Source organism: Magnolia sinica, chromosome 12, assembly GCF_029962835.1.
Source record: "Magnolia sinica isolate HGM2019 chromosome 12, MsV1, whole genome shotgun sequence".
Classification (NCBI taxonomy): Eukaryota; Viridiplantae; Streptophyta; class Magnoliopsida; order Magnoliales; family Magnoliaceae; genus Magnolia; species Magnolia sinica.
In genome coordinates this window covers 84,485,473-84,505,927 of record NC_080584.1, presented here as the reverse complement: position 1 = coordinate 84,505,927, position 20,455 = coordinate 84,485,473, and the positions used below count along the sequence as shown (strand labels likewise).

The 20,455-nt window shown below is 38.3% G+C and overlaps 1 protein-coding gene across 6 annotated transcripts; it reads left to right on the top strand.

The window, feature by feature from the left end:
* The first annotated feature begins 677 nt into the window (after positions 1–677).
* Positions 678–20,170, top strand: LOC131221969 (uncharacterized). 6 transcript variants are annotated; one of them, XM_058217269.1, is made up of 5 exons: positions 678–1,229; positions 15,988–16,066; positions 16,134–16,233; positions 16,716–16,815; positions 19,920–20,170. In XM_058217269.1, the coding sequence occupies exons 1-4, from the start codon at positions 960–962 to the stop codon at positions 16,804–16,806; spliced, it is 540 nt and encodes a 179-aa protein (XP_058073252.1). In that variant the 5' UTR covers positions 678–959; the 3' UTR covers positions 16,807–16,815; positions 19,920–20,170. The 6 variants fall into 6 exon arrangements, with proteins under 6 accessions (XP_058073252.1, XP_058073253.1, XP_058073251.1 ...); XM_058217270.1 differs by having other exon boundaries at positions 19,941–20,168; XM_058217268.1 differs by having other exon boundaries at positions 679–1,229; positions 19,913–20,169.
* The last annotated feature ends 285 nt before the right edge of the window (positions 20,171–20,455 follow it).

The following is a 20,455-nucleotide window of genomic DNA, read 5'->3' as shown; positions in this document are numbered from 1 at the left end:
CTCTGATAAGCTATGAAAAATGAAACAGTTTCCTCCATTGATTTTCATTTCTCTTTTCTATGACCCACCAGAATTTTGGATCATGTTGAAAATTTGTCTGTTGGAGTTTCATGGGATTCCGCATCACATGGACTGTTCTGATTAGACTCCCTTGACACGTGTGAAAAGATAGGGACGTGAGTAGGCGCGCAAGTGAGCACAACTCATATATATATATATATATATATATATATATATATATATATATATATAAACGAACATAGGAATTCTCATTGCAGCTGTGCATCACCAAAATTTGGGCAGTTCATCATGTGGGACATGAGTAGAATGTGAAATGTGGATGGAAAACTGGGTGTAGCAGTGTTACTTTTGGGTTGGATGTTGGTTTAGCTGCTTGGGAAGCGGACTGGCTATAAATCTCTACTCTCTATCATATACAATGCCACTGGTCTTCAACATTTTTGCCTCTGTAATTAGTTTTCTGAACAGATAATTTTATATTAAAATATTTGAAAGAATGTTAAAAAGTATTTTGGAATTTGAATATATAATTGGTGTTCGTTGGACGGTTTAGGTTCACCCACGAAAAGCTTAGTAACTGCTTATATTTTGCCAGTAAAACGCCTCGACGTTCTCTCCATAATTATTTTTATTTTTAAATTTTTATATGTAGGACGAGTTCTCTTTACCAATTCTTTTGTACATTCCTTTCTCTGCGTGCATTAATTGAGAGGTTGGGTACCCGCATCTTCGACCCTTTTCGTGTTGTTAATTAGAATCTAGACAGTCGCTCTCTATATTCAATTGGAGGTAAAGATGGTTTTATGACCGTCCGCATCTATTATATCGGCATAAGTGGGCCGGATGAGTGGGTGGTGTTGGTAATTGTATGCAAGTGAAAAGGAGATCAAAAAAAAAAAAAAGAATAAAAAAAAGGAAAAGAAAATAAAAAGGAGGGAATGATGATTATTCAGGTTTCAGCAATGGGGGTAGGGAAGGGAATTGCGACAGGCCATCATGTCAAGGAGAAGAAGGCGGGCCCAGGTCAAGCAAAGGAGAGTCAGGTCAGCAGCAGCAGCAGCAAAAGAAGAAGCTTGGGCTTTGGTGGGAAAGGGAGGAAGGAGGACAAGTGGGGGTGCGCTCAGGGGTGTGGGGCTTGCTGCAAGCTTGACAAAGGCCCCTCTTTCGCTTCCCCTGAAGAGATTTTTGAACATCCCTCCGATGTCCAGGTTTCTCTCTCTCTCTCTCTCTCTCTCTCTCTCTCTCTCTCTCTTTGGGTTTTGGATTTATCAAACGAGAAAGAAAAAGTTCCAATTGGTTTTTCTTTCATCTCATCATCTCACTCGTATTTGCACCATACATGAATCCCACCCAACTTGGATTTCTCTCTAACTATTAAAAACAAATATTCATTTTCTATCAGCCAAGATGATGTTGGAGCCTACCCCATTCTAATTCACGAGGAAAACAAACAAAACAAAATAAAAAGAAAAAGAAAAGATAACTTCTGCTGGATTAGAGGCAGAGAGTGGAGTCTCTACTTTAATTTGAAGAGGATAAGGCCTGCATTGGGTCGAGTCGACCCAGGTGAGTCAGGCTGAGTTGGCCCCAACTACCCATGTAACGAAAGTCATGTGCAACCCACCAAGATCTCCATGTTATATCCACCCTGTCCATCCATTTCTCCAGCTCATGTTAGGACATGTGCTAGAAAATCAGGCAGGTTCAAAACTCAAGTGGGCCACACCACGAAACAGTGGGATTGAATGCACAGCATTGAAACTTTCTTGGCTCCTACAGAAATCTTGGATCAGGCTGATGTTTGTGTTTTCCTTTCATCCCAGTGAGAATGAACTTATGAATGGGTTAGATGGCATTAAACACCAGTGGGCCCCATGAAGTTTGAATGGTGGGCATTCCATCCCCAATGCTCATCTCTAAGGATCTTTTTTTTTTTTTTTGTGAGACAATAACCAATTTCTTGGAAAGGGCTGAAGCGAAAGAATACCAGAGAGAAAAATAAAATTCCATCCATTAAACCCTCTATAATTCTAATCAGAAGGCATGAAACTGATCAGAGACTAATACATTAGATGCTTGCGCCAATTGCTTAATGTTCAATTTTTCCCTATTGAATAGTTCCACTATTGAACCCCTTTGGTTTCTGAAACAATGATTGTTCTTTTCCGACCAACTATTCCGTAAAACTGCTAGAAGACACAAATGCCAAATCTGCTTCCCAACTTTACTTTTGCCCTCTCCATGCCAAACTAGGAAAAACTGTTTAATTGAACTTGGGATAACCAGTGTGATTCCGAATAGCTTGAAGAAACTTCCCAAATCTTTGTAGCAAAAGAGCAATGGATAAAGAGATGATCAACCAATTCCCCATCTTGAAAGCATAATAATCACACATTTGGGATAATCATATGATGCTTACGCAAATCATCAACTGTGAGAACTCTCCCCATTACCCAAGCAAAGGCCACCACCTTTGAAGGAGCACCAAAACGCAAAATATAAGCCGTGTGGTACTTGAACTCCTCTCTTTAACCTCCATCAACCATTATAAAAAGGGATCTTACCGAAAATTTACCAGAATTTTCTTTTAACCACACCATAGAATCTACCTCTGAGATGGATTGGCGAAAATTTGACAGCATGTCTAACAACCTGATAAACTTCTCCACCACTTCATCTTTCAAATTTCTTCTACAAGGGACTGCCCAAATTATATCCTTACCATGAACCGAGAAGCAATAATCAACCAAGATGTTTGTCTCCAAGGAAATGCTTGCTAATCGAAGGAACAAAACATTTTGCTTTTGATCCGATAACCACCATTCCTACCAAAATCGAATCGACTTACCATTGCCTAAAGAAAAACCCACCCCCTACACCTTAATTTTCAATGAATTCTCCGATTTTCATAATGATGAAGCGCTATACATAGAAGAAGATTCGTCCAGCTACTCCCTTCTTCAACCCCATACTTCCTACTCAACACTTCTTTCCATAAACTACCCTCTTTAACCCCAAACCTTTAAACCCAGTCTCCTAACAATACCAAATTCATTGATTCCAAACACCTCAAACTTGCTCCTCCCATTCAGTGGCCTACACACTTCTTCCCACTTTAATAAATGAATTTTGTTATTTCCTTCCACCCCTCGCTACAAAGAGTCTCGGCAAATTTTCTTTAACTTGACCATGACTGCTTTTGGACATTTAAAGGTGGACATAAATTAAATTGGAAGATTTGACATTGCCGACTTAATTAAAGAAAGCCTACCTCCCAAAGAAAGATGTCTCCCATAAATGCTTGGCTAGTTTACCTAAACATAAGGGAAGACCTGGGTAAGAAGACAGGAAATAACCCGCCTTACATCCAGAGTGACTTGCAAAACCATCAACATCAATCTTGGAAAGATCCACTCCCAACAATTAACTTTTATTGATGTTAACATTCAACCTTAAAATTGCCTAAAAACATGTAATAATCGACCGAAGATTATCAACTTTAGATTCATCCACCTCACATAAGAGTAAAGTGTCATATGCATAGTATAGATGTGAAATTTGAAAATTAGAGTTGTCCACCCGGAATCCTTCCACCAAGCCTACTTCTAGCACTTGTTCTAGCATCCTCCCAAATGCCTCCATCACCATGAAAAACAAATAAGGAGACAATGGATCACCCTGACGCAAGCCTCTAGAAGTAGAGAAGTACTCTTTTGGTGTGTCATTGACCAACACCTAATATTTTGCCGATCAAACGCACACTTAAACCCACATTCTCCATTTTTTTCCTGCATCCTCAAATGTCCCAACATATAATCAAGAAAGTCGCAATCCACATGATCATAAGCCTTCTCGATGTCCAACTTACAAATTATACCTTTCTTACCTTTTCTGTACAAGTATCGATGCATGCATGGGCTATAAGTGCACTATCTGCAATTTGTTTCCCTTTCACAAAGGCCCCTTTGGATTTTGATATCACCTCACTTAGAACCGCACTAAATTTGGATGCTGATATTTTTTTTACAACATCTTATATTTTTTGATATCACCTCACTTAGAACTGCACTAAATTTGGATGCCAATATTTTTTTGACAAATTCTCTGTTTGATATCACCTCATTTATGAACTTAATCAAATCCTGCTTTATCATATCCCAGAATATTTGAAAGAAAGCTATTGGAAAACTGTCCAGCCTGGGTGCTTTATATTTCCTCAACTCTGAAATTGCCTTCTTAATTTCCTCCTCTGAAAAAGACCCTTCTAGTGATTCCGCTGCTGCTCTAGAGAAGGAAACAAAAGAAAGATTATTTAGCCTAGGACGCTCCCATTCCTTTTTCATAAGATTCTCGTACAACTGAACATCCCTAAACACATCTTATCCTTTCCTTCGATTCTTTCCTCTTTCACAATTAAGCTTGAAATTTTGTTTACTCTATACCACGCACTAGCCATAGCATGAAAAAAATTTCGTATTTTTATCACCCTCTTTCAATCAAGTAGCCCAAGATCATTGCTTCTACTTAATTTCCTCATCTCTCAATCTAGCATTGTATTTTGCTCTATAAATTTTCCTCTACACCGTCTTCTTCCGCTAGCTCAACTGACTCTTCTTTAATATCATGGGCCGGAATATTTTGAAGAATTTTCAACAATTCCTCTTCAAGATGCTTCCACACTTCTTTTCTCCACAGGGATAACTTCCCTTTTAATAATTTTAATTTTTGAAATAAGTAAAAGCCCGCATATCTGACTAACTTCCCTAATTCACCAAATCATGCTTGATTTTTATTCAATTAGGGCCCATTTAGTTGACTTTCAACAAGTCAAACTGACAAACAACATTCTCATCAAAGAATGGTCTGATACACCATCATTGCATGCTCAAAATACAAAAAAAGAAGAAGAAGAAGATAGATTCTTGAATATCTTAATACTCTCTCTCTCTCTCTCTCTCTCTCTCTCTCTCTCTCTTTGTAATATTTTCCTTTTTTCTTTTTTGCTTAATTTTTTCTTTTACTGATATAGGCCGATGTGGTCCGATACAGATCGATACCGATACAAGACGCCTGTATCTTATTATTTTTATGGCCAGGCCTGTACACCCCCCGATATCGATATAATGTCTCAAGAATGGGCATTTTGGTGCCCTTAAAAAATTTTAACTATGAAAGTGGCAAAATACCTCATAGATAGGCATTTACGTGCCCTCCCCTATATTTTTCTAACTTGAAAATTGGGCACAATGCCTCAAGGGGATAGGCTTTTAGGTACCTGTACCTATATTTTTTTACACGAAAATAGGAAAAATGCCTCAAGGATTGGCATTTTTGGGGCCTTCATCGAGATTTAAATTTAAAAATTATGCAAAAGGCATTAAGGGTAGGCATTTTGAGCAATGTATTCTGCAACAGTAATGGTGGCCATAACGGCTACGGGTTGTAATGGAGCCGTAACGGCCATTATGGCCTCTTTTTTATTGAAAGGAAAAACCTAAAAAACCTTTGTATGTCCTGTAATGTTGAAAAAATATAATCTGAAAAACCTGTATTTACTTTGTAATAGACCATTATGGGGTTGTTATGGCCTTTACAGGGGGTGTAACGAGCCATTAACCACTATTACAGGTCATTTTTTTTTTCCATAACAACTGTTACTACTGTTATGACCCCATAATGTGTAACGATTGTTGCCGTTACCTTTACATAACGGCCTTTACAGCTTTGTAACAGCCTTTACAACACACCATGATTTTAAGGCCCTTACTATCTGATTTTTAACTTGAAAAGTTGGCAAAATGCGTAAAAAATGGGCATTTTGGTTCCCTTACCGAGAATTTTTACTAGGAAGATCACAAAATGCCTTAATATTTGGCATTTAGGTTGGCCCACCAAGATTTTTAATGTTAAAAGTGTGTGAAATGCCCCAAGGATTAGAACATAGGTGCCTATATCTAGATTTTAACTTGAACATGGGCAAAACTCCATAATAATTGTCATTTTAGCTCCTTTCTCCAGATTTTAAACTTGAGAAGTGCTCCAAATACCTTAAGGATAGGCATTTTGAGGCCTCTATTGGGATTTTTAACTTAAAAGGGGGGCAAATGCCTCAGCGATGGCATTTCGGTGCCCTTATCATTAGTTTTAGCTTGGAAAGTGACAAAATGTTTCATTAATAGGCATTTAGTTGCCCATACCAAGACTTATAGCTTGAAAACAGGAAAAATGCCTCCAGGATTGTCATTTTGGTGCCCTCATGTTAAAATTTAACTTAAACATTATACCATATGACTCAAGAATAGGCATTTAGGTGCCAATATGAAGATTTTTAACTTGAAAATGGGTGAAATGCCTTAATAGGCATTTCAATGCCATTACTAAGATTGTTGACTTGAAAAGTAGGCAAAATGCCTCACGGATGGGCATTTTAGTGCCCTTGCCCTGAATTTTAACTTAGAAAGTGGCAAAATTCATCAATAACGAGCATTTAGGTATCCTCTCCAAGATTTTGACCTTGAAAATTGGAGAAAGTAACTCAAAGTCAGGCATTTAGGTGCCTGTACCTAGATTGTTAACTTGGAAATGGGCAAATTGCCTCAAGGATTTGCATTTTGGTGCCTTACCCTGAAATTTAACTATGGAAGTGGCAAATGTCTCATTAAGAGGTATTTAGGTGTCCCCATATGGATTTTTAACTTAAAAATTGGGCAAAATGCCTCAATGATAGGCATTTAGGTGTATGATATTAAAAAATGGTTACATTACGGCTGTAACAGCCATTGCGCAATGATAATGGTGGCAGTCGTTATGCGACATGGTATTGTAACGCCTATTCTAAAAAATGGCCCACAATGGCCCTATAATGATCGTAATGGCCTTGTAATGGCTATAACAGCTGTTATAGGCCCGTAATGGGCTGATATGAGGCTGTAACGGGCCAAGATGGGGCTATAATGTGCCTGTAATGGTCCAATATGGGGTTGATACATTTTCTTCCATTATTTTTTTGGGACATCGTATTGTACCAGCCATAAGGCTGGTTGTTATGGCCACCATTACTGTTATTGATTATAAGGTTGGTTGTTATGGCCATCGGTAGGGGTGTACATCGAGTCGAGCTGGCCTCAGCTCGACTCGGCTCGGCCACTGGCTGACCTCAGCTCGAACTCGGCTTGGCTCGGTCCTCGAGCCTGACGGCCAGCTCGATTCGGTTCGGTCAACAGCTCGGGCCAAGTTCGAGCCAAGTTCGCCATTAAGGCATTTCCACAAACGCCTGAACTGCAACTTCAAAATCCCACTGTTTTACAAACAGAGGCAATGGTTTTACAGGTATTTTATCAACACCTTCTAAGCAACATAAAAACCAAGAAAAACGAAGAGAAAAATGGTATTTGTTTCGTGTACATACCTTCCTTACCAACAACCACATTTCGTTGAGTCATTTTATCAAACAGTTGGTTAGCAACATCAACAGCAAAGTAACCGAGTCACTGAACTGGTTCGATTCGAGCTAGATTCTATCCGAGTCGAGTCGAGCTGGGGCCTGCTCGAACTCGGCTCGAACTCATTTTCGAGCTCAAAAAATCAGCTCGAACTTAGCTTCAAACCGAGTCGAATTGAGCTTTTTCGAGTCGAGTCGAGTCGAGCGAGCTAACCGAGCTAGCTCGGTTCGTGTACACCCCTAGCCACTGGTACTATTATTGATTACCTTGTTTAGGTGATACCTTGATTTTTAATTTGAAAATTGGCAAAATGTCTCAACGATTGGAATGTAGTGCGTCTATCCATATTTTTAACTTAAAAGAGTGTAAAATGCCTTCAAGATGGGTATTTTATTGCTCTTACTTAGTGGGTTTATTATTATTATTATTATTATTTATAAACTTGAAAAGCAAGCAAAATGCCTCAAGAATGTTCATTTTGGTGCCCTTACCCTTAATTTTAACTTGCAAAGTGGGAAAATGCCTCATTGATAGGCATTTAGGTGCCTTCACCTAAATTTTTAATTTAGAAATTGGGAAAATGCCTCAAGGGTAGGCATTTAGGTGCCTGTACCTAGATTTTTTAACTAGAGAACCGAAGAAACGCTTCAAGGATAGGCTGCCCTTACTAATCACTTGAAAAGTGGACAAAATACCTATCCTGGAGTTTATGTACCTTTGCCTTGAGTTTTAACTTGAAGCATTTGCTAAATGCCTTTAGAGATGTCGTTTTATGAGGATTGACCTTTAGTTTTAACTTGAAATATGTGTTAAATACCATGTGGATGGTCATTTAGCTGCCTTTACTTTGACTTTTAACTTAAAAGGTTGGTGAAATGCCTTGACGATAGGCGTTTGGGCACCTGAATAGTGGGTGAATGCTTTAGGAATAGGCATTTAGGTACCTTTACCTTGAGTTTAATCTCGAAAAGCGAGCTAAATGCCTTAAGTGGGTATTAAGGATGTGCATATAGGTTTATATTGAAAAGTGCAGAAGTTCTTTAAAGGTAGGCATTTAGGTGTGTTTACCTACAGTTTTAACGTGGAAAGTGGAATAAATCCCTTAAGGACAAGCATTTAGGTGCATTTACCTTACGAGTTTTAACATCAATAGTGGTCCAAATGCTGTAAGGAGAGGCATTTAGGTGCCTTTGTCTAGAGTTTTAACATGAAAAATGGGATATGTCTTAAGGATAGGCATTTAGGTGCCTTTATATAGAGTTCTGAGATGGAAGTGGGTTGAACGACTCGAGGATAGGCATTTATGTGCCTTTACCTGGAGTTTGAACTCAAAACGTGCGCTGAATGCCTTACAAAAAGGAATTTAGGTTGTGTTTACCTAGAGTTTGGCATGAATGGCCTAATGATTTAAAGGATAGGCATTTAGGTAGTGTTCCTGATATTGTTGATATTATCGATAATATTAGTTGATATTATTATATTGCAGGTTTTTGACACAGATACATGGTGTATACAAAAATCCCATGTACCGATTGATATTATTGATAGTATCAATAATATCTACATAAAATATCATCAGATACTAGCCACATTTCTTCACTGCAAATGCACGATAATGATGATAATATCAATGTTATCATCGATATCAATACCACGTGTGTGAATACTCACGAAATTGGTGAGAATTAAAAAACCACAAAATTGAAATATCAACGATACGATATATCCCACGATATATCTTGTATCCCACTTGTGCGACACAAAACGCACAAGTAGTGGGATATATCCCACATGTTCAATCCGGTTAGCATTTTCGATTTTCAATCCTTTTTTATTTTTTCTGTAAGTCATGTGAAATCAGTGTCAAATTGTTACAAAACATGAAAAATCATGGATTGGGAACTTCAATTTCGAGATTTGGAGGAGATGGGCCTAGTCATGGAAAATTGAAAAAAAAAAAATCAAAATTTCCGAATTTGTTGCAAATCAGTTGCAATCGTTGTGTCCAAATATAAAATCAAACATGATGTAATCTGATCTAGTGATTCTTCTTTTGCTTTTGAATGCATTGCTTGTGTTTTTACGTGTCTTCTTACATTTATAAATTATATGTATACACTTTGAATATACTTGCATCAATTCAGTTAGACAACGCATAGATTAGGACCCCATACAAAGAAAACCTATTATGTGCACTTATTTTTTTATAACGTTTTGATTTGTAAGTGTGTATTGATGTTTTTATTTATTATTATTACAATCACTGAAGTTTCATTCAAAACTTCTACCAATTTCCTAATGTTTCCCCATATTTCTAACAACCGATATATCCTATGCAATAATCGATTCGTATTTGTATCCCAAGGGTGCGATACGTAACACGATACCGATATTTCGAACACTGATTTGAACAACTCTTGGGTTGTTTGAAGCAAAATCTTGATTTGAGGGAGCAACTCAAGGGTGGAAATTAAATCTATTTTGATCTCTTCCTATGGATACAAATATTACTTTCCTGGTATTCCTAGTAGATGATTTGTAGCTATGGGTGTAGTGTTCTTTGAAGACACTGTTTTATTCGTCTGCTGCAAGTCTCTTGTTTATCCAACTAAGGGGGAGTTAGCTTTGTCTCATTGTTTTAGCTTCGTCTCATTGTCTTTCATTACCATTGCCGGACTCACCTTCTTCTGCTATTGGTTCTCAACTTCTCCTTTGGCTCAACTTCTTTACAACAGCCTGCGATCTTGAAGACATATGCTCATCTGAAGAAGAATGATTAGCCTCCTTGACATTATTATATCCCTCAATCTAATGTCCCATAACCAGGTATGTCTCTCAATTTTGCTCCCCCGATCTTCCTATTGCTTGATGCAAAGGGAAGGGATCATGCAATGCTCATCCAATTACCAAATTTGTTTCGTACGGTTCTCTTTCACCTTTATAACAAGCATTTCTTTCCAACCTTCCTATGTTTCTATCCCTTCTAGTGTTAGACAGGCTCTCTGTCATTCAGAGTGGAAAGGATACGAGTGCCCTAAAAAAATCAGACATGGGATCTAATCAGTTACCTCCAGCTCCAGGTAAGAAATTAGGAGGGTGTAAATGGGTCTTCACCATCAAGCATAAGCCCAATGGAGGGGTGGATCACTGCAAAGGTCTGGTCATGGGCCCGTGGCAAAAGGCTTTACTAAACCCATGGCCTTCATTTTCATGAACTCCAGTTGCCAAGTTGAATTCTGTGCAAATCCTACTTTCCTTGGCTGGTAAGTTCTATTGGCATCTTCATCAGCTCGATGTAAAAAATGTCTTTCTCCATGGAGATCTTCTAGAAGAAACATATGGCTCCTCCTCTGTCTTTCTTTTATCTATCGGGAAAGAGTACATATATAAACTTCAAAAAACAATCTCCTAGATCATGGTTTGAACGTTTTAGCCATGCCTTGTGAAAGTTTAGATACACGCACTGTTGATCATACTCTCTTTTTCAAGCGTGTCATTGGTCTTTCCATTGCCATTGTATATCATCGTCGTGGTCGTCATCATCGCAATTAATTTGGGATAATCTTGATGATATTATTGTCAGGGGGATGACGTTGATGTCATTTAGTCATTGAAATCACAGCTTGGCAAGGAATATGATATCAAGGGGGGGGGGGGGGGGGGGTTAGCATGGTAAGCCAGTTTATACACGTTCCTCGCTCCTGCTACCTTGATGCAGTTTATTTTATCTTAAAGTTCCCAAAAGGCTCACCTGGTTGAGGTCTTCTTTATTCCAAACATGACAGCATTCATATTGAGGCCTATACTGACACAAAATGGGTTGGCTCTCTTCCCAACTGTTTGTCTACCTCTGGCTACAGTAATTTTGGTTGACAGCGACTTGGTTACTCGTAAAAGTAAGAAGCAATATGTTGCGGGTTGTTCGAGTGTTGAGGCAAAATACATGGCCATGACACACAATGAATGTGGGATAAATCCCTAATGGATAGTCTTTTGGGTGCCTTTACCTAGATTTTAACATCAAAAGTAGGCATTTAAGTGCCTTTACATAGGTTTTTAATATGAAAATGGGAGAGATGCCTTAAGGAAGGGCTTTTAGGAGACGCCACACATCAAGTTTTAACATGACAAGTTTGCTAAATGGCTCAAGGATAGGCATTTAGGTGCCTTTGCGAAGAGTTTTTAACTTGAGAAATGGCCAAATTACTCAAGGACAGGCATTTAGGTGCCTTTACCAATATTTTAAACTTGTAAAGTGGGAAAATGGGCTTGAAACTAGGCATTTAAGTGTCTTTTACTAGAGTATGAGCTTGAAAAGTGTTCTGAATGCCTTAAGGATAGGCATTTAGGTGCCTTAACCAAGAGCGTTAACATGAAAAGTGGGTAAAATGCCTTAAGGTTTGCATTTAGGTGACTTTACCTTGAGCTTCAACTTGAAACATGGATGCTACCACCAAGATTCATGTATATGGCACAAAAAGGATACGCCCCCCCCCCCCTAAATAAATAAATAAATAAATAAAGGAGAGAACAAAAACAGTACCCAGCCAGCTAGTCACCCTTCTCTTCTTTGGGAGATACCTTCTGGATAAAATAGTCACATTCAGAGAGCCAAAGCTATCTACCTCAGCTAGCACATATGCAACTTGGTTACTTTCTCAGAACTAAGGGAAAGGAGCGCATTGAGGTCCAGAACCTTGGACAAAATTTCCTTCAACCAATACCATGCTTTCCAATGGGCAAAATTTCTACAACGATGGCAATCTACAATCATTTTCAAGTCGCTTTCCACCTGGATGTTGTTTAGTCCCAAGGTAGCACAATACGACAACCCACTAAAAATTGCATGAACCTCCACCATAGTATTCAAAACCTCTTTGTAGAAGTTGTGAAAAGTAAACAAAAGATATCCAGTTGTGTCCCTACAAATTTGTCCACCCTCTTGACCCAAATTACTTCTCGAGGATCCATATACATTGCTTTCATGTGTTCCTCATGTGGTTGGGTCCAATTAGTAACCAATCAGTTACTTGATTTTTCTTGAGCCATGTTAATCCTCGTAACTTTCGGTGCTAAAAGAGTCCATGAATGAGGACTCTCTGATGCTCTTCATCACTTGACATATTTGAATGAGCCATCCTCTTGCTTTTGCAATCATTCTCTTGGCATTCATAGCTTTACTTTCAAATCTGCTACAATGCCTATCCAACCAAATTCCCCAGCATATAACACTAGGGATAAGGCACCAAGGAATAGCCAGCTGAGATGAGTCCTTAACCATTTTGAACCATTTTCAGTCTTTGTTTAATGGACTGCCCACTTAACACTACCACATTGAACCCCAGCCACCTTCCCTTCGACAGACAAGGGATCCTAACTTTTACATTTCAAATTCTGATTCTCAGCACAGCAGTGCCATTCGGAAGGAAGCTGAATACTGCGCTTACCTGTCATATCATCTACTTGCACTGCATCATGCCATATTTTCCAGCAGAAAACAGAAATCTTGTGTGGCATACCAGTTGCCAAACTGCCAATTCCATTCATCCCAGCTGACCCACTTGTGATGAACGCAACAAGAATCCCATGCTGGTCTGATAGAGAATTTTTCCCGAGTTTCCAGCTTCGACATGAAGTGATAATCATCATTTGGAAGGCGCTAATCAAGACTAAGAAGATTGGATGGCGTGCTAATGCAGTACATTGTTGAACTTATCAATTGAGCATCTTTTTTTGCCATATCCATAACACTCTGTTGCCTGTTAAGCTGGACCTGACGTCACACATCCACATGGCTTCTACTGATCAGCCACTGGGATCTATTCAGCATGCAACTTAAGCACTCCTGCATCTTCTTCTACAGTCTTGAGTCTGCTGAAATTTGGGATTTTTATGTGGATCGCATATATTTCGCCCGTAAGTTATTAGTTGAGATGATATTCCATACCCTTTTCATCCACATGCTGAACACATCCCCAGGCTACGAACTCCAAGACCTACCAGATTCCATCTCTTAATTTTTGCTGGCGACATCACAAGGTGAAGGGCTGAATCCATGGCAAAGGCAGGCATCTCCTCCCTTGAACCGAAGGACAGAAGGAAACTCATGAGGGTCATCCTTGCCACTGAGATTCTAGAGAGTTTCTGATTGCATAATAGCCTTCACATAAGAAACACCTCCGTGAAAGGCTGCCCATACCAGACTCCAATCCAGCTTTATAGATATTCTGTCTGCAATGGAGGCACCTTGACCACATGACCATCCGTCCCGTCCATAACATATTATTAGCTGTAGCCAATACCTTTTTGAAGAACTGATCACGCTCCTGCCTATAACTTACACATCTAACCTCTTCAGAATAGCTAGGAATGCTTGAATGAACAGAAGACATCCTCACCACCATTCCTGTTTGCGGTGGCCCTTGCTTCTCTCACCTTATTATCCTCCCACTGAACCTCCCTCTATCCATGACTACAAGAAAGCATTGTTCGAAGCATCCCCGATATTATCTAGATATCCCCGATATTATCCGTATCTCCAGCTCAGCGATAGTGATAAAAAGGGTAGCGATACCGATAACACTGGTAGTATCAGAAATTCCAAGTATAATATTTTTTACTGCATAAATTCTGAGTGTCGCTTGTATTGCCAATGTATCTCCAATATTTTCAACTGTATAAATTCCATGTGTCACTTGTATCACCAATGTATTGGCAATATTTTGATAATATTGCCAAAATTTTGCTTATTAAAAAATATTGCATTTCAATTTTTTAAGGTCTCATGGTTGTATGCAGTATTCAATTTGTCAACGATAATATCAATAATATTGCGCTATTATCGTTATCGCAATATGGGAGATATCAAGACCGCAACCTTTCATTTCCTTTCCAATTGTCGACGATTTCTCAACAAAATGTTGTGTGTTGTCAATATTCTAAAATATCAATGGATTTTTGGATGGTAGGTTAGATGGATAGATGGGATGGATAGTTGTATAGATAGATGGGATGGATGGGATGGTTGGATTGATTTCTTATGGCAACACATGCTTGTAGGCCCCCATTAAATGAAAACTTATTTTGTATGCATTCTTTTTGCAAATTTTTTATTCCTAAATATGCAAATATATGTATTTTAACATCTCCTGAAGTTTCACTAAAAAATTCCACTGTTTTCCCCATGTTTCCCAATGTTTCTCCGCATTTCTGGTTATCGACGATATTGATATTGTTTCTGTATCCCCAGCTAGCGAAAGTTGTAGCGAGACTGATACCTACAAGAAGGTAAACTCATCTCTTCCCTGAGATTGATTGCTTCCGAATAAAAATATCAGCAATATCCTCAAACGATCAAACACCACCTGCAAACTGGCCTTAAGGTACCCATGAGGGATATTAGCAATGAAGATGCTGTGTGTGTGTGCGCGTGTGCATGCGTGTGCGTGTCCCATCATGTTGGTGTTTCTTCAGGTGGATGTAGCAACCTCCATAGGAGCTCTGCTTTCAGCACTATCTAATGTAGTGGTAGTGGAGGTGGTGGTACACCTCTTGCTTAGACATGCATACCTCATTAACAAATAATGACATCTAGCAGTTTTGCACCAAGCATGCCCCATCTCATACATGCATGGGACACGTCGTGCTTGTTGGGGTTGTATTCTAACAAATGTGTTGAAGATTTCCTAGATTGGACAATCCCAACACTTTGATTGTTGGTCTACTGAATGTCAACCACTGTCTTATCTCCTTAATCATCTATTTCCAGGCCATTGTTCCAACAGTTGGGAATTAGGATCTTCCAATCTGGAAGATTGTTGAGGTATCTCCTTTTCATGGTGGGATGCATCATATCAATGGTTTGGATCACCAGGTCATGGCTCCTACGGTTCCTCTCTTTGGCTTATTATCTTTTTTTTTAAAAAAAAGGATTTATTATCATTCAAACTAAACACCAAAACACTTGGAAGTATATCCACATCGTGTCTTATTCGATGTTTCAGTGTTTAATTCAAGTGAAAGATCCGTACTCATACAGTACCCATGGATATCATAACATTTAAGATGTTGGTTTTCAGAAATTTCTCCACTGGAGCATTCATTCCATTGATAAGTTGTTTAAAGCAATTCTAAAGAGAGAAATAAAGAATGAATAAAAGAACTGATTAGTGAGCTAAATCTCCCTTGAATCACTATGATAAATCTATTGGAACTGGTAGTAAATTGTTTAGTTCTGTAGTAATCTAAATGAACTGAAAACATTACAAATAGTTAAGGCATTTAGCAGCAGCCTATCTTTGAAATTAAGCCATGTCACCTTCATTCAAGCCCATAGCCCAATGGCAGATGGTGAGTTACAACAATGACGTCTCAGCTCCACAAACCCCCCCCCCCCCCCAACACACACACACACACACACACTGCAGATCATGCATCTCTGATAAAATGTTGAATAGAATAGTAAGTTATTTTCTCACCTCCATGTCTTTATATTTTTTTTCCTCCATATGTTCATGAATTGCAGCTTTATAGGAGTTTGGTAGGTCCTGATGGATGGTGCATACACTATGAGAAAACCACACGTACATGCTCCATTTACCCTGGTGAGAACTCTTTGCTTGTTGTATGTGCCTTGGTTGCATAGTTCTTCAATGTTGACATTGTCTCTAGCTGTTATTGCAGACAGACCATATTTTTGTCGAGTTGAACCAGAAATATTTCAAGACTTGTATGGCATTAACGAGAAGAGATTCAACAAGGAAGCATGCAGGTGCGTGATACTATATCCTCATTCACATGTCACTCTATTGCCTCTTCATAGAGAAAATGCACAATGTCTGATTGAGCATCCTCCAGCTCAATAAACTGGAAATATGGGGCCGAGATTTTGTTACCCAAATCATTCATACTTCAAATGGTGAGTCTCATGGTTGATGGGAGATACCCCAAAAATCTCAGCCATCAAATGATCTGATCTCTGTTCGCTTCCTGTTAAATGTGTACCATTGGTTGTAATTGTCCATTTTCCTTGGATGGATAGCCTAATTTGATAGGAAATATATTATGTAATGGCCCATCCCATGATTAGGCCCACAGATTGACAGCATAGGCTGCCACAAAGTGGGCTTACCTGTGCCATTGTTGGGTTAAAAAAAGAAATGTACCATTCTTTTGATTGAGCATCAGATAGTACCTCTTTTCTTAGTTCTTACTCCTTGCAGGCCTTTGTTAACCTCTTATCTTTTATTGCAGCTTTTGCAGGGATACTATCAAAGCAATCTATGGTGCACATTCACAGGAGTTGGATAATTTCAATTGTACTGTAAGGAAGTCAGATGTTTAGAAGATTCTGGTGAGCTGCTAAAATCTCACCTTTCTGTAAGAATGTTTTGAATTAGGCGGAAGATTATTTGGTGTTGGTGGCAGATTGGCTTGGCTATTACCTTTGTATAATTGATGGAGTTGTATGACTAGATATAACTCGAGCCTTGACGTTCAAGCAGAACATCCCCTGCAGAGCATGGACCTCAATAGTTTGTTAATACCCTTCTAAATTGAGCTGGCTATGCATTGTATTTTTTGTTCTTGGAGCTTTGATAGTCATAGATTATTCTGCAGTCATTGTGGAGACACAACTGCAGTTATGGAGAAAATTCTTTAGGTTCAAGCCTTTGGGCTTATGCAATGCACATTAGTGGACTAGTATGCAGTAGAATGTTGAGTAATCCCCAAGGACCTGTTTGGACTGGTGGGGATCAAAAAGTGGATGAGGAAAGGAAAATGTCATATCTCAGAAAAACTTTGTAAAAGGAAATCTGTGGAAAAGAATCATCAAACAACCTGTTTGTTTTAGCATACATGATTTTAATGGAAATTTGGAATGGTCATTGGTTAAAAAAAGTGAGAGTTCTCTCAAAAAGGATGATCTTCATTTCTTAGGTTTTAGAGAGGAAAATGAAATGGCCCTTTTTGAGGAAATCTCAAGAAAAGAAATCTATGGAACCATCACATCTAAGGAAATCGATTTCTTTTCCTCAATTACTTTTCTATTTCTACCAATCGAAACAAAACCTAAGTGCAAATAAACAAGTCCAAACGTTGTAGGAGGGCTTGGTATCTTGGCCCTGGTGGTGTTAGCAGGCCTCAAGTGAGACCCGATATTCTGCAAGGGCATTCCTCAACGTTAGTTCCATGATAAGTGTAGCTATATGGAATGTTAGAGGGATCAGACATGATCCTCCTATTAGAATAATATTCTCAATATCCCATTATGCGTGCATGCATGTGTGCGCGTCTCTCTATCTAATATATATATATATATATATATATATATATATATATATATATATATATATATATATATATATATATATATATATATATATATATATATATATATATATATATATATATATATATATATATTTGTGTATTGAGATAAAGGAACAATTGATTAATCAAAGACACCTTCATTGAGCAGTCACCGTCGCTTTCACTACGGTTGAAGTGAAAGGCTTAAAGAGTGATGAAGCCTTAATAAGTGTAGCTCTTACTAGTCAAAAGTCCTATGTGTGCATTTTCTTTCTATCGCACCAGAATTGCAATTTTTTTTTTTTTTAGGTCCAATGAATGTATTATGTAATTTGTGGGTACAAGCCTGGTACTGATGCACCAGTAGTGTACAACCTGGGAAAAGTAAGGGTCCTTGTTGTGGTATGCAGTTGGTGAATGAATTTTTGCACGGCGAAACCCAAATAGTTATGAGAAAGCAATGATGGTGGTGGTGGTGGTGGTGGTTAATTCTCAGAAAAGTCAATTTTTGATATTTTAATGCTAGAGCAAGATATTGTTGGAAAGGAACAAATTATCCTTTGGAGTACATTGGAGTGATATGAAGCCTATGTTTCTTGTTGTTTGTAATAATTACAAAATGACTGTCCTTGATGAGAACAGCCAGCAGATAGATCGATAAACCATATTGGAATATAATGAGTACAATAATTTCTTTTGAGTGATTTATAGTTGATTGATGGTTTTTTTATTGACCATTGCAATGGATGAAGAAGGAAGTGAAAAGATAAATCACTAGTCACTGGGGAATTTGGCAGCTTATGCAGCCAACACCATGTCACATTTGCACACATTCATAGGTTTGCTCCCTATAGGTGAGGGCTCGATTCCCCTCCTTGGCTTTACCTGATACACATGGTTGTAGGTGATTGCGTGTATCCGTAGGGATTAGTCTCACTTCAAAAATGAGGTGGGGACACCCTGTGTCTTCAAAAAAAAAAAAAAAAATCAGAAATTTGTTGAATCCACTCAAGTTGAGGAGGGAAAGCTCAATTGTGATGGATATCTTTCTTGGTTGTGACTAATCACTTTGATTCTTAACAAAATGATCTCTGTTTCTTGATTGCTGAGTCAAGGCAATCAAGTTTTTGGATTTGTGTGATTCCTCTCATTGCTCTCAGATTTTACCCAGGCATAACAAAGGGCATGATGTTCACATTTAAAATTGAAGTGTCTGAGACAGGTATAATCCCATTTGGAAGTGTCTGGGTAAGATGGCATCCAAGCAGTGTGTTTCGCAATGTTTGATGTATTTTTCATATGGAGGAAAGGTTGATGAGGATATTTTCAATAAAAGTAGTGATTGTGTGGATGAAGTGGAAATGTGCTTCTGGAGTGTTGTGCAATCATTGCACCAATGAAACTTATTAAGGGGAAATTTTGCCAGGTAGACTTCAACCAGCTATGTTATATGGGTTTTTGTGTCTGCAGTTTAGAAAACAACTTTGACCCTTCAACAGAGATTTGAGTGTTGCAAGGACGAGGATGTCGAGATGGATTTGTGGCAATACTAGGATGGAAATAATTAGAATTAAGAATGAGGTCATCTGAAGTAGCCTAGGAGTAGTCCCTACAGAAGATATAATGATGGAGAGTTTATTGGGATGGTTGAAGGGATTGGAAAGAGGTGATGAGAAGACCTAGAAGGACTTGGATTAAGGTGGTGATAAGATCTGTGGAGGCCTTTAGATAGGATTTATTGATGAATTAGGATTAGTAAAGCCTGACCCCAAATAGTTGAGACAAGATAATGATAATGCTGATGAACTAAATTGTAATTTCCTTTGCATTAATATCTAGGGTTGGAATCTTTTCGTACTTGTTCCATGGTATGAAATGTTTCATCCAGAAGGAGAATGAAATTTTCACAATGTTCTTCTTTCTTTTCTTTTAATTTAATTTAATTTAATTTAATTTAATTTTTTTTAAAAAAAACTTACAAATCAAGGGCGTTTGAAACCAGTATAAATTGGGATGTACCAGTTTCGTCCTTGAAAGATATGGATGTGTGGGTCTGAAACAGCTCATATATTCAATCTTTGATGCAAATAAATTGATCCTTATTATTTACTCCATTTTCTGTAATTTTCTAAATTCAGATTGCAGTTTTCATGTTCTTATATGAAGCTCTATATGGAATGAGGAACTAAGAGAAGCACATGGAAATGCTTCAATCTCTGAATCAGAATCCAAACTGGGCATATGTTTGATGAGTGCTCTGCTGCTGATACCTTCTCCTACACAAAACTCAGATGTAGCTATTTCCAATTTTGACACCGACAGCATAATTTGTATGGAAAGAAAAAAAAAACTACAGCATCACAGTGTATCTTTTATGGCAAATCTTCTTCTCATCGGTACCTTTGTGACCCATGTGACCCAGTTGAACCAGTGTTTTAAATATCGACGATATCAGCCGATATATCCCATGATATATCTTGTATTCCACCTGTGTGATACGTAATGCACAGGTAGTGCCGATATATCCCATCCATTTGATCAATGTTTTTGTTGTAAACCACCTTAAACTAATGTCAAATGGATACAAATTTACGATTCTTTATATTTTTCATGAAAAATTATGGATTTAGAACTTCAATTTCGAGATTTGGGGGAAATGGGTCGAGTTGCGGAAAATTGAG